The sequence below is a fragment of the Cucurbita pepo genome, chromosome 7 (assembly GCF_057944985.1).
Source record: "Cucurbita pepo subsp. pepo isolate OVF chromosome 7, ASM5794498v1, whole genome shotgun sequence".
Taxonomy (NCBI): Eukaryota; Viridiplantae; Streptophyta; class Magnoliopsida; order Cucurbitales; family Cucurbitaceae; genus Cucurbita; species Cucurbita pepo.
In genome coordinates, this window is record NC_141804.1 from 8,030,841 (window position 1) to 8,045,474 (window position 14,634).

Sequence of the window (14,634 nt, forward strand, 5' to 3'; positions counted from 1 at the left end):
TCATATTTTTTATGTTTTTTTTTAAGATTGTTTTTTAAAAAAATTACAAAAAAATCATAAATAGATAATGAAATTAAAAAAATTGGTTCTTAGAACTAAATTTCAATTTCAATTAAACAAATCTTTTGATTATATTCTCTTAACAACCAAATAAAAAATATATATTTTTTAAGTTTATAAAAAATGGAAACAAATCGTTAAAAAAAATAAATAATCCATTTGAAAATTATTTAAATAAGCTCAAACCATAGTAAGTGACGTGGAAGGTAGACGCGCATACACGTGTACGGTATTTTATCGACGTCACACACGTGGGTCAATATGGCCCCTTAAATATTCACATGTGAGCATGTTTAACGGTTTGGTTTTCTTATAAAAATACCAAAGCTAAATTAATAAATAAATAAATAAATAATATATATATATATATATTTTTTGTCTAAAAGATACCTTAAAATTTTAAATTTATTTTTTTTTGTAATAATTTTCAACTTAAAAAAAAGCGTAAAAAAACTTTTGAATTTTAATTTTTTTTAAAGAATTTCTAAAATACTATTAGACTCTTTCAAAACTTCAAAATTTTTTTAAAAAAATATTCAAAAATATCTTTTATATTAATTCCACATAAAAAATAATATTAAATTTATATTGACAATAATATTTTTTTAATTTTTTTTTTTATAAAAAGTAAATGGGTTAATGCTATTTTTAAATTTTGTGAATAATTTTTTAACTAGAGTAAGTATATTTTAAATTTTGTTTAAAAAAGTTTAAGAGTATTATTAAAGCCTTTGAAAATTTAAAAATATTTAAAAAGTAAAAAAAAAAAAATAATAATAAAAAAACTTATTATAAGGGATAGAAACCATTAATATTTGTTTTAAAAAATATTTCAAAAATATATTTTAACTTTAAAAAATTGTTTCAAATATGGGTTTAATATATTTATGCGTTAGTATCCCATTTAAAAAATACTCATAATTTTTGAAAAGTAACATTTAAAAGTTAGAGATAATCTATAAGATGTCGATAAACAGTTTTCATATCTTGACCATAATAATTTTTTTAAATTTTTTTTAAAACGTTAAAGAATATCATAGATATTTTTTAAATATAACATTAACGGCAAGAATATTAAAAAAAGGTCGAAAGATATTAATGAAAATTTTTAAAATTGAAAAGTATTTGTGAAATTTATTTATTTTTAAATAAAGTACTAAAATTATTTTTTTTAATTTTTTTTTGGAAAGTTTAAATATATTATTAATTTTTAAAACAATTTGGGTATATTTTTTTAGAATTTTTTTATTAATTTAGTAAAAAAAAATGATGATGTGGGCCATAGACAAATAAGGGAATATTTCCCAAATATTTTAATTCTATTTTCTTTCATATTCTCTCATTTATTGGACAAATTGGAATTCTTTGGTTTCCAAGGTCAAAGAAACTTGGAGGAAAAGAAAAGAAAATAATTAAATAATTAAATAATTAAATAAAAGCCTAAAAGGTAAAAACTATTTAATTATTGGCTCTCTAATTCCATATTGTTATTTATCAACTCGGTGTAATTAATATTAAAGTCTCTCTAAAAAATAAAAAATATATATTAATTAAATACTCGTGAATCCCCTAAAATGAAATGTAATGATATATATATATATATTAATGGTAGATCTCTCGAGGTAAACGTTGAAGAACTTGTTCACGCGGAGAAAATTGTGGACGGAAGAAAAGTTGGAGACGTGCCCGTTTGTAGGAGATAGGAGACGATCGATTAAATCTAGCTAAACCTGTTTGGTTTATATTAGACTCGTTTTTTTCTGTGTTTTTGCGGGGTTCAACTGTGCTGATATGTAATATCATTATGGGGGTTAATTTGGTAATTTTAGAGAATCTGAAGGAAGAAAAAAGTCGTAATTTGGCTAGAATCAAACTCAATCAAAATAAGTAGCTACGGAGATCAGCCCGTTTAAACATTGCTTAGAGGATAATCATGTTTATGATTTGTTACTTTATTTATGATTGATGTACGGTTGAAATATGGTTGCATATAGTCAATTTGGTTTATTGAAGCACATTAAATGATCGATGACGTGCAAGTAACTTCTTTGGATAAGATATTGATTTTAACTTGTACGACTGAGCCTGAAAGAGTATTGTATGCTATAACTAGACTAAACCATGGTTAAGTACAACCTAATTTGTATAAACCCTAATAAGTATATGTATTGAAATGAATTGAAGTATGGAACATGGCTTACGTGAAGGGTTTAGGGTTTTTTTTGGTAGGCCAACTTTAGTACGGATTGCTAATTGTTATATTGCATCGTAGGGTCGTGTCCAAACTGTTATATCGTATTATAGGGTCTTGCCCTAACGATTATTGTATTGTAAGGTCGTCCTAATTTTTATTAGTGCCATTAGGTTATTATGTGAGAATCGTTTAGGGGATCTTATACTATCCTCGGGCAGTGAATCTGTTCTGAAGTACATGGGTCTGCATAATATCAAGACAGTAGGTAGGCACATGAGTCACTCCTACGGATTATGACTATATGGAGACTACTAAGAAGTCACTAACTAATTTCTAGTACGAAGCTGTCGGTAGATAAGGTCCATATATGCCCTAAAGTTGAGTTATTTAGAAGGTCACGCCTTACCCATTTATACGGGTGATTATAATTGTTAGCAAGGTACAGGAAATCATTCCCTTTAGAGCTTCCCCTCAAGGCTTTAAAACGTGTATGCACATCCTTTGGGCATTTCTAGTAGTGAGTTGTCTATAGATAAGGTCTGTATATGTCCTAAAGTTGAGTTTAGGTCCGTATATGTCCTTGCCTTATCCATTTATACGGGTGATTGTAATTGTTAGCATGGTATAGGAAATCATTCCCTTTCGAGCTTCCCCTCCAGGCTTTAAAATGTGTCTGTTAGGGAAAGGTCTCCACACCCTTTGGGCCCAGCGTCCTCGCTGGCACTCGTTTCTTTCTCCAATCCATATGGGACCCCGCCAAATCCACCCCCCATTGGGGCCCAGCGTCCTTATTGGCACACCGTCTCGTGTCTAGCCCAGCGTCCTCGCTAGCACTCGTTTCTTTCTCCAATCCATATGGGACCCCGCCAAATCCACCCCCCATTGGGGCCCAGCGTCCTTATTGGCACACCGTCTCGTGTCTACCCCCCTTCGGGGAACACCCTTTGGGCCCAGCGTCCTCGCTGACACTCGTTTCTTTCTCCAATCCATATGGGACCCCGCTAAATCCACCCCTCATTGGGGCCCAGCGTCCTTATTGGCACACCGTCTCGTGTCTACCCCCCTTCGGGGAACAACCTCCTCGCTGGCACATCGCCTGGTGTTTGGCTCTGATACCATTTATAACGGCCCAAGCCCAAACCCACCGCTAGCAGATATTGTCTTCTTTGAGCTTTCCCTTTCGGGCTTCCCCTCAAGGCTTTAAAAGACATATGCTAGGAAAAGGTTTCCACACCCTTATAAATGGTGTTTTGTTCTCCTCCCCAACCAATGTGGGATTGTGGGATCTCACACCTTAATTGAAATAGGCTTAAAGGATCTATCATATTGAACCCAAACAATGAGACGAGCTTAGAGGAGCTATTTGACAGGAACTCAAATACCGTACTGAGCTCAAATGAGCTATTTGACATGCACTAATGGTTGAGACCAATCATTGCATAGGGCATGTGACATCAATGATCGAGGTAACCTCTAAAGAGCTAATTAATGAATATCCAATCATTACTAGGTCTTGAGACATCAACGATTTATATATGACGATGCGATACTGATTGAGACATATGACACCGATGATTGAAATAAGTTTAAAGCAGCTAAACGATGTGAATCAAACCATTAAGGTTGGCTACATAACTTAATAATAATGATAAGCTCGGAGGAGCAGGAAGATGGAAACCCATTCATTGAGTTAGGTTATATGACACTAATAATTTAAGGGTGCTCAGGGAAGCTACACGGTGTGGACCAAATCATTGAGCTCGGTCATAAAAGACCAATGATATATGGTGAGTTAAAAGTGGAATGATACCATTCGTAATGACCCTTGCCTGAAATTTGGAATCCAGATTTAACACTTAATGACCCCGACATTTCTCTACATCTCCCATAGCATAGTTACATTACTTACTTCTCACGTTTAAGAGTGAAGTATGAGAGGCTAACAGGAGATGAAATAGAGCTAAAGATTGAAGCAAATCAATTCGAGAGGATAGTTTTAATGAAATAGGTTGTTTAGAAAGATGAAGTGCACTTCGCTCGATGTTACAAGTGATATGAACCAAGAGACATCAATCATACAATATGCTTCAATGAAGATGTGAAGAAAATATTGTTGAAATTATCCAAAGATATTTCAATTCATGCCACATTGAAGAAGAATGAAATCTCATGTTTTGGGTGGATTACCATTTAGAGTAGTTCAGAGTTATTATATTTTATTAATTTATTTTAAGATTTTTTATTTATTTAGGTTACAATTACATCATGGTTAATTATAGTCATTATGAATGTTAACTCTTGTAATGCTTTAATAGTTTCATTTTGAGGCTATATAAAGTGTATGTTGTATTTGTAAGTAGACTTGGAAAATATAGTAAAATGAGCATTTGTGCTTTCTTTGGCCAATAGCTAAGTTTCTTTGCAATTCTATGTAGTTTAGGTTGCATGTAGAATTATTCAAGCTCGACATGATCAATCTTGCTTGTGGAGTGATTCGAATCTCAAACAAGTGTTCTTGCCTTGAGATATTTGATCAACAAGAATCATTCAAGCTAGACATGATCGATCTTGCTTGTGGAGTAATTCGAATCTCAAACAGTGTTCTTGCCTTGAGATATTCGATCAACAAGGTAATTCGAATCTTACTCTCCTTGTAGTGATTTCCACATATCAACAAATATGCTTTGGTTGATATATTATCTTTTGTTTGAGCATGTTAAGCGTAATTTTTGACTATGCATGAACTTAGATACATGTTTGAGGGTGTGAAAACTTGTATGTGCTCAATTATTATTTGTACGAACGTTATGTGGCCGAGAATGTCTATTATGCTATCTTAGATCATGAGCTATTATTTTACGATAATTTGGTCTTGGAACCTAACTATTGGGTCACGTATACTTTTTAGGTTGTCTAGTACTTGGTAGGAACGTTTTAGGCATAACCCCTATTCGTAAACTAACCGAGGAGGATGTATGAGCAGACAATCTATTGTTCTAGCATGTAGAGGCAACAGACAAGTAGTTATTGTTCCTAGACATGTAGTTTACGGTTCTAAACCAAGTAGGGTGTAAGAACAGACAATTTCTTGATTTAGCCTGACAAGGCAAAGTGATAGGCAGTCGTTGTTCAACAGTGCTGATGTATATCCAACTCGACAATCCGACAGCTCGGACCAACCCAACCCGAAGTATAGGAGTTGGATTTAGTATTTCGGGTTGGGTTGGATTATTTTTTCTGAACCCAAATTGGCTCGGTTCTTGAGTCAACACCTCTAAGAATAATCTTCTTAATAGAACCAAGACACGTTGATGATGGACTTAGATAATTGAAAAACATAAAGATTATAATACCTAATACCCTCACTCTTGCCTGTAGAGGGGACCATTGATCTGAGTCTCGTGTCTATCTGTATATGTCCTTTGATATGTCTTTATATGTTATGTTTTAAACGCGGATATTTTTATTGAATTTTTTTCCTTTGTATCTATGTAATGGTCTGCTTTTCAACGGCATCGTTACAAATGTCATTGTTGATTCAGATACTACAAATTTCAATGGTTGATACGATTGCCAAATCCAATGCAAATTCGTGGTCTTCTTCTTAGTCTTCTTCCATATTGACGGAAGCGACCACAAGGTGGCAAATAAACACTCAACCATCCCATCGCCTCACCCGACGTGCTCATGTGCAGTCAAAAAATAGCCCAACCAACCTTACGAGATAAGCTAAAATCAAACTATGCAACTATTTTCGAGGGTTTTTATCATTGTACTTTGATGTTTATTCTAGGGATATTCAAAAGACCCGATAATCTGTCGATAAACCCAACTCAATCCATACAATTTGGACTGAGTTATCGAATATTTAAGTTGGATGAGATTAAAGTAAATTAAAAAATATTAATTTAATATTTAAAAATAAATAAAATGATATTTTATGTATTAATATTTTACTTTTATTAAAAATAAATTTTTTGAATAAATTACTCCGTAGGTTTGCCTAGAAGTAGCCACCCTTGAAAGAGTGCAATAGCTCACTGATCGAGTGCTCTTGCGCTGAAGATGAATGAGGCTAAGCGATCTGCCGTAGCTGTGGGATGTAAAAATGCATCGGTAGAGGGAAGCACCCGCGCGAGCAGTGGTGGACGAAGCGGAAGCGAGAATGTCGACTTGAGTAACGCAAACATTGGTGAGAATCCAATGCCCAAAAACCTAAGGGTTCCTCCGCAAGGTTCGTCCACGGAGGGTGAGTCGAACAACTCGAACCAACCTAACTTCAATTATTTAATAAAATTAATAAAAATAATTTTAGTGAAAATTTTATTATCAAAATAATTAAAATATCTATATTAAAAAAGGGAAGATATTTCTTGAAAGATAATCCAAATTCGTCGTGGTTCTCAAAGCTCTTCTCTCTCTCAATCACATCCGTTCAGAATCAGCTACGCTGAATCAAATCGTCAAAAACTGAAGAAATGATTACGAATGCCATACCAAATACAGAGTGTGCTCTGATCAAAGCTGTTCATTGGTGCACCAACAACGGATTGTCAGAAATCCCCAACGAAAAAGGAGTGGGGAGTAATCATTTCCCATCATCTTGATCTTCCTCATTCTTCCCCTTTCAAATTTCCATCCATTTCCGCATTTCAAGGCACTCCTTCTTCCGCCATTGTCAAGGCGAATCGAGCTTCATCGCAATGGATCGGCCAACCGTGTTTTTGGTCCAGATCTTCGCCATTTTCGGTTTTCTCCATCTGGGTTTTGGTGCTCCAATTTCTTTGGAAAATCCTCTTCTCCGGCAGGAACAGGATAAGGTCGGGGAGCTTCCGGGTCAGAACTTTGTGGTCAACTTTACTCACTATTCTGGTTATGTCACTGTTAATGAGGATTCAGGGAGAGCTCTGTTCTACTGGTTTTTTGAGGCTGTTGAGGACTCTGCCGATAAACCTCTTGTTCTATGGCTTAATGGAGGTTCTTTACTTAAACTATCTCCCTTGGAGTTTTACTTTGAGCTCTTTAATTGTTGAATTAGAGCTGAATTACAGATATAAGATTAAATTTACGATAACTCATCCGATTAAACTATTGGATTTAATGTTGAAGGTCTCTGTTTAAATCTCTACACTGATTAATATTGGTAACTGTTCATTGGGTCTCGTTCAAACTTACAAGATGGCAATATATAATCTTAAATTTAGTGCTCATTAGTTTAAGATTTTGGATTTAGTGTTGAATTAACAAATCTAATGTCTTTTCTTCAGATAAATTAATATGAGAATTTTGTGTATGTAAGATGATTGAATAGCAGGAGTGGAAAAAATGCTCTGTTCTTCTGTTCTAAGATAATTTGTATTGGTTGTATTAATCAGTTTGAAATGAGTTGTATAATCTTGGATTGTTTTCGTAGGACCTGGATGTTCATCAATTGCTTTTGGTGAGGCAATAGAAATAGGCCCACTTCTCATTAATGCTGATGGGAAATCCCTTCGCTGGAACCCTTATTCTTGGAATGAAGGTAAGATTTGCAAGAACACACATGTATATTGGTTTATTTCTCCCTTTCTTCTTCGATCCTCTTCCCTCTAATTTTGAAATTAACTGATTACAATGAGTAGGTACAGTTATTGTGTTAGAGTATTCATTTATGAAACAAATTGTTCAGTCTTTATGTTCGGTTGTCTATTCTTCCTTGTAATGTTGCATGAGCATCTAGATGATTAATATAAATATGAGACAGTTTTATAACAAACAATTTATGTGAGATCCCATGTTGGTTGGAGAGGGGAACGAACTAATCCTTGTAAGGGTGTGAAAACTTCTCCCTAGCAAATGCGTTTTAAAAACCTTGAGGGGAAGCCTTGAAGGGAAAGCCCAAAGAGGATAGTATCTGCTAGTGGTGGCTAAGATGTTACAAATAGTATCAGAGCCAGACACCAGGTAGTGTGCTAGCGAGGACGCTGGCCCCCAAGAGGGGTGGATTGTGAGATCCCCCATTTGTTGAAGAGGGGAATGAAGCATTCCTTGTAAGGGCGTGGAAACCTCTCTCTAGCAGGTGCCTTTTAAAAACTTTAAGGGGAAGCTCAGAAGGAAAAGCCCAAAGAGGACAGTATCTGCTAGCGGTGAGTTTGGGCTGTTACAAATGGTATCAGAGCCAGACACCAAGCGGTATGCCAACGGGATGTGGCCCCCAAGGAGGTGGATTGTGAGATCCCACATCGTTTAGAGAGGGGAACGAAACATTCCTTGTAAGGGTGTGGAAACCTCTCCCTAGCAAATGCATTTTAAAAACCTTGAGGGGAAGCTCGGAAGGGAAAGTCCAAAGAGGACAATATCTGCTAGTGGTGGGCTTGGACTGTTACAAATGGTATCAGAGCCAGACACCGGGTGGTATGCCAGCGAGGACGTTGGGCCCCCAAAGGAGTGGATTGTGAGATCCCACATCGGTTGGAGAAGGGAACGAAACATTCCTTGTAAGGGTGTGGAAACATCTCCCTAGCAGACACATTTTAAAAACCTTGAGGGGAAGCGCGGAAGAGAAAGCCCAAAGAACACAATATCTGCTAGTGGTGAGCTTGGGCTGTTACACTTTATCACGAGCTGACTTTTTTACTGGGGTTGACTTTGTATGATATTGTAATTTCAGTATATTGTTAAGAGTTCAATAGTCAATTTTATCTTAGAAAATGCATAAAGGGAAATCTACCCTCTATGATATTGGCTATGCTTGTGCTCGTGTGAGGCTCTCTCATACCTTTTAGCTCATTGACAATATCAATTCGTAGGAAGTACCTCAAAAGTGTTCTACTTTGAATAGTTAAATAAAACTTTTCATGCTTCTCACCTATATACATTATCTTTTACAGTTGCCAACGTTTTATTTCTCGATTCTCCTGTTGGGGTTGGTTTTTCGTATTCAAACACATCTTCAGATTTGATGAACAATGGAGATAAAAGAACAGGTAATACTTAGACAACATGTAGTACCTGCTTTGAATGGACCTATTATGTCACTGCAGAGCCACTAATTTGATTATGTTTCAACTTCTTATTTCTTAGCCGAGGATTCTCTGGTTTTCTTATTGAAGTGGGTTGAACGCTTTCCCCAATTCAAAGGAAGAGATTTTTATATTACAGGAGAGAGCTATGGGGGTAAGGAGAAAATCATTGTTCCAATTTTTTACTTAAAATAACTTAGTTTTTATCTTCATGTATTCATATCAAAATGATTGGTTTCTTCTCTTTCCATTCCTTTTTTTTGTAATTTGTTCTCACCCCATTAGTTTCTTTTAGTTGTTTATCTCTTTCATTTTGAATGAAATGAATATGCAGGGCATTATATTCCTCAGCTAAGTCAAGCTATTGTAAGGAACAACCTTCTATCCAAGGAAAAATCCATCAATCTTAAGGGCTATATGGTATTTGCATCTTCCTCTCACAAAATTGAAGTTTATAGTAATATAAAGTACTATGTAAGGTTATTATATTCACTTCTATGTATTACTCATGTAGGTAGGCAATGCTCTTTTTGACGATCATTATGATCATGTGGGAGTTTTTGAATTTTTGTGGTCAACGGGTTTGATTTCTGATCAAACATACAAGCAACTTAATCTAGTATGTGCAAATCAATCTTTTGTACATCCCTCAGAATCTTGTGACGAGATACTTGAGATGGTCGATAAAGAAATCGGAAACATCGACCCTTATAGCATCTTCACTCCTCCATGCTCTGATCTCTCTTCGAATCGCCTACGAAGCCGAATGCATGTGAGTTTACTGATCAATGTATTAGTTTTTTGTTTTTCCTTGGTTGCAATACAACAAGAACATGAATGAAGTATTGGAGCTAACATGTACCCCTAAACTTTTATAATTGAACCTATTTAGACCCTCTATTTGAAAATCGTTCATACATATACCCTTCATTTTTATATCGTCAATGCAAGGTCTAAATTGGTTTACGTATGAAAGTTAGGAGTTTTAAGTCTCATACTGTAACAGCCCAAGCTCACCGCTGGCAGATATTGTCCTTTTTGGGCTTTCCCTTTCGGACTTACTCTCAAATCTTTAAAACGCGTCTGCTAGGGAAAGGTTTCCACACCCTTATAAAGGGTGTTTCGTTCTCCTCTCCAACCAATGTGGGATCTCACAATCCACCCCCTTTCAGGGCCCAGCGTCCTCGTTGGCACTCGTTCTTCTCTCCAATCGAATGGGGGACCCCTACCAAATCCACCCTCCTTCGGGACCTAGCATCCTTATTGGCACACCGCCTCGTGTCTAATTTGAGATCCCACATCGGTTGGGGAGGAGAACGAAACACCCTTTATAAGGGTTTGGAAACTTTTTCCTAGCAGACGCGTTTTAAAGCTTTAAGAGGAAACCCGAAAGGGAAAGCCCAAAGAGGACAATATCAGCTAGCGGTGGGCATGCGCTGTGTCATAACATGTGCATAAACATTTTTTAAACTAAATCTAACCGAGAATATAATTTGATATTCTTACAGAAGTTCAGGTTTAATTGGTACAATTATTCGTTTAGGGGTTTAATTGATTCAACAAATTTTCGGTATAAATTCATTTTTGTCAATTTACATCAAGCAGGAAGGCCTCCTGGTGGCACATAAATTGCTAATCACATATAATTTCTAGATAATGCCCCAGTGGGGTGACTTGCTAATCTTCTACTTCATTAAATTTACCCTTCTAAGTTCTAACCATACCCTGAATTAGCTCAAGATTTTGGTAAGTGATCCAGTTGGAATTTTCTGAAATATCCTCAAGATTCTAGTTTTCCTGTTTTTCTCAATATTTGTATTAATCTTTCAGTATTATAAGCTATCATAAGTATAGTGGAGAGAGGTTTTCTGTAAATGATATTGATTATTGAAGTTTTTACATCCATTAATTTACTGTAACTGTGTTTCTTAGAGGATTGGACGTGTTGGTGAACGCTATGATCCCTGCACTGAGAAGCACGCGGTTGCATACTTCAATCTACCTGAAGTTCAACAGGCGCTTCATGTTGATCCTAAGTATGCTCCATCTAAATGGGATACCTGCAGGTACAACATCTTAAGAACAACTATAAAATTTGTGGTAGCATTTCGTATATATATTTCTAGATAAACCAGTTATAATAAGAAATCCCGTATTAGATATAAATTTCATGAAGTAAATATAACTATTAACATGAACTAATCTCCATATAGGCTTTCACCGTAACGGTCCAAGCTCACCTCTAGCAAATATTGTCCTTTTTGGGTTTTCTCTATTGGGGTTTCTTTGAAAGTTTTTAAAACGTGTCTACTAGGGGAGGTTCCCACATCCTTATAAAGAATGTTTCGTTCTCCTCCCCATCCCACTAAAGCCAGCTCTAAGAAGTAACAAAGATTTAAAATTTTAAAAATTGTTATATTTTTCACTTGGAGATATTTGGATTTTTTCTATATTATAATGCTTTAACCAATTTAACTATGTGAAATTGGTTGTTCTTGAGTAATAGATAGGTCCATAGCCGAATGTAGCTCTATTGAAGATCTTTTTATTTTTTTGGCCACTTAAGATTACTAAACAGTAACAGTTAATGAAGTTGAATAATGAGCCACTAAGTGTCTCATATATTCTTTGCCCAATGTTGATATAAACTGTGAAATCCCACATCGGTTGGGGAGGAGAACAAAACAACCTTTATAAGGGTGTGAAAACCTCCCCTTATAGACACGTTTTAAAACCTTAAGGGAAATCCCAAAAGAGAAAGCCCAAAGAGGATGGACTTGGGCGGTTACATAAACAGGTTTGATAAAAGTGCACATAACGCGAACAGGTTTTTTTTATAGAAAGCAAATAATTTATTTTTCTTGCAAAAGTGGGCTTACTTCTTTCCTTGATAACATTATTCTCAAGCAAGGATGCTATTCTTATAAGTGTTTGATGGAACTCTTAATGGTCACAGTGAGTTCGTTAACCTTAATTGGAAGGATTCTGCTGGCTCAGTTCTGGACATATATCGGGAGCTGATACAAGCAGGACTTCGTATTTGGGTGTTCAGGTTCGTCTTGAAATTTAAAGTCTTCAATTAATTTATGCTTTCACATCGATTGTGAGATCTCACGTTCGTTGGAGAGGAGAATGAAGCATTTCTTAAAAGGGTGTGAAAACCTCTCTAACATACACATTTTAAAATCGTGAGACTGACAGTTAAAAGTTATAGTAGGCCGTGCATCCGATGGTTAGAGTAGGATTGCCACATTGAATAATTTTCCAGCATTTAGTCATTAATTTTAGATTATTTATTGCTTAATTGGTATTTTAGATTTAATTAGTTATTTTCTTCTTTTATTGTAGGACTATCAATATCCTCCTTTTGGGATTATTACACGTTCATGATATCTTATATTTCTTATTAAACTAATGATGAATGTTCTCTGAAAAACTGTTTTTGGGATTATTATTATGATTATTATGACTATTTTGTTTGTTGCTGCTCCAGTTTCTGAATCATCCATCATTGTTTATTGTACAAACTTTGAATATTGGTTTGTGTTTCTTTGTTACAGTGGTGACACTGATTCTATACTCCCAATCACATCTACCCGTTACAGTATCGACGCCCTTAACCTTCCAGTAATTGGACATTGGCGTGCTTGGTATGATAATGGCCAGGTAAAACACTCATTATCAAGAACTTCATATGCATATAACTCAATGTCTGCAGCACTTTTCCAGAAAGTACTTTTAGTGATACCTTAAAAACTGTTTTTAGTTTGAAAATCTCTTAGGATTCATGTTCATATTCTCATCTGCCTTCTGTTCTTGTCTGTTGAGGATATATGATACTTAAAAAAAGGCATTTTTCAATGAAATAACTTCAAATATAATGAAGAAAATACTTAAAGGACATCAGAATATGATTTTCAATAACTTCAACTACAATGAGGAATGCACTGAAAAACTTCTGAAATTTATTTATGTTTCCATTTAGTGAAATTTTGTTTTTGGGAGGACAAAGCAATGGATTGGGCTAGTTTAGGAGATTAAAATTTTAAGAACATCGGTCGTTCTTCGTTGTAAGGGTGTGGAAACCTCTCCCAAGACGTGTTTTAAAAACTTTGAGGGAAAGTCTGTAAGGGAAAGTCTAAAGAGGACAATATTTGCTAGCGGTGGACTTGGGTCATTACAAATGGTATCAAAGCCAGACACCGAGTGATGTGCCAGCAAAGATGCTGGTCCTCGAGGGGGGAGGGTGGATTGGGGGTCCCACATCTATTGGAGAAGAGAACGAGGGCCAGCAAGGACACTGGACCCCAAAGCGGGGTGGATTGTGAGATCTCATATCGGTTGGAGAGGAGAAAGGAACATTCTTTATAAGGGTGTGGAAAGCTCTCCTAGCAAACACGTTTTAAAAATCTTGAGGGAAAGCCCAAAGAGACAATATCTACTTTTCTTTTTCTTTTTCAATTGAGAGAGCCTATTATCCACTTTCATTGAATTTTTAAAGGAATCAAAACTTTTCATTCTTGTTCATTATCATTTCTTCTTTTCATCTATCATTTGTTAATCCTATGTGAATCTTTCTTTAGTCATGCATAGCATAATCATAGTTTGAAGAAGCTATTAAGACCCTTAAACTTGTAAACATCTCTACATACTCGTAGTCATTACTTACCCGACACCTAGCTGACCTCGAGACATCGAGTTGAGTCGGGAGGTAAAAAGATGATAGAAATCAAATGAGATTAGTTGGGTGTGATGAACAGGTTGGAGGATGGATTCAAGAATATGAAGGGCTAAACCTTGTGTCAGTGAGAGGAGCAGGCCATGAGGTCCCTTTGCACAAACCAAAACTGGCTCTCCAACTCATCAAAGCCTTTCTAGCAGGGAACGCACTCCCAGCCCTTCAGCTCCACAGTGACACTTAAAAAAAAAAGCTTGAAAGCTCCTTTTCTGTTCATTGTTCATTGTTCATTGTTGGAATGTAATGAGTGGAGGAGAGTTCTTATTTGCGAAGCCATTACTTGTTCAACATGGGCATTGATTTTCAAGTTAATATCAATAAAGATGCCATTGGGTTAGACAATATGGATATAGATTGGAATGATTTCTTCTTATTTGCTTTCTTCTCAACTTTTCATTGATTTTTGGTGATTGATGATGAAATGGAGTTTTATTATTATTATTATTATTATTATTATTGAATTTAGTTTTGTTTCATATAATTCAATTGAACTGTCCGGTTGCCATTTAAAAGGTGGGAAAGTCGTAATAAAAAAATAAAAAGATAGTATTGTTTGGAAATTCAAGCGGAGATTAAAACTTTTTTTACATAGTGAAATAGATGTACGGTGAAAATTTTAAATCTCTCAAAGGATGGAATAG

The 14,634-nt window shown here is 35.4% G+C and overlaps 1 protein-coding gene across 1 annotated transcript; it reads left to right on the forward strand.

Moving 5' to 3' along the window:
- The first annotated feature begins 6,694 nt into the window (after positions 1-6,694).
- SCPL29 (serine carboxypeptidase-like 29) lies at positions 6,695-14,337 on the forward strand. The gene is made up of 10 exons (XM_023681525.2): positions 6,695-7,231; positions 7,668-7,775; positions 9,124-9,219; positions 9,317-9,409; positions 9,590-9,675; positions 9,770-10,027; positions 11,188-11,321; positions 12,212-12,307; positions 12,816-12,921; positions 14,016-14,337. The coding sequence occupies exons 1-10, from the start codon at positions 6,958-6,960 to the stop codon at positions 14,175-14,177; spliced, it is 1,413 nt and encodes a 470-aa protein (XP_023537293.2). The 5' UTR covers positions 6,695-6,957; the 3' UTR covers positions 14,178-14,337.
- Positions 14,338-14,634: the final 297 nt, after the last annotated feature.

Excerpts from the sequence above, each read along its gene's own strand:
- SCPL29 (XM_023681525.2), top strand. The coding sequence starts at position 6,958 with ATGGATCGGCCAACCGTGTTTTTGGTCCAGATCTTCGCCATTTTCGGT. Across the intron at positions 9,220-9,316 it reads CAATGGAGATAAAAGAACAG|CCGAGGATTCTCTGGTTTTC; the intron begins GTAATACTTAGA and ends CTTATTTCTTAG. Across the intron at positions 9,676-9,769 it reads TCAATCTTAAGGGCTATATG|GTAGGCAATGCTCTTTTTGA; the intron begins GTATTTGCATCT and ends TTACTCATGTAG.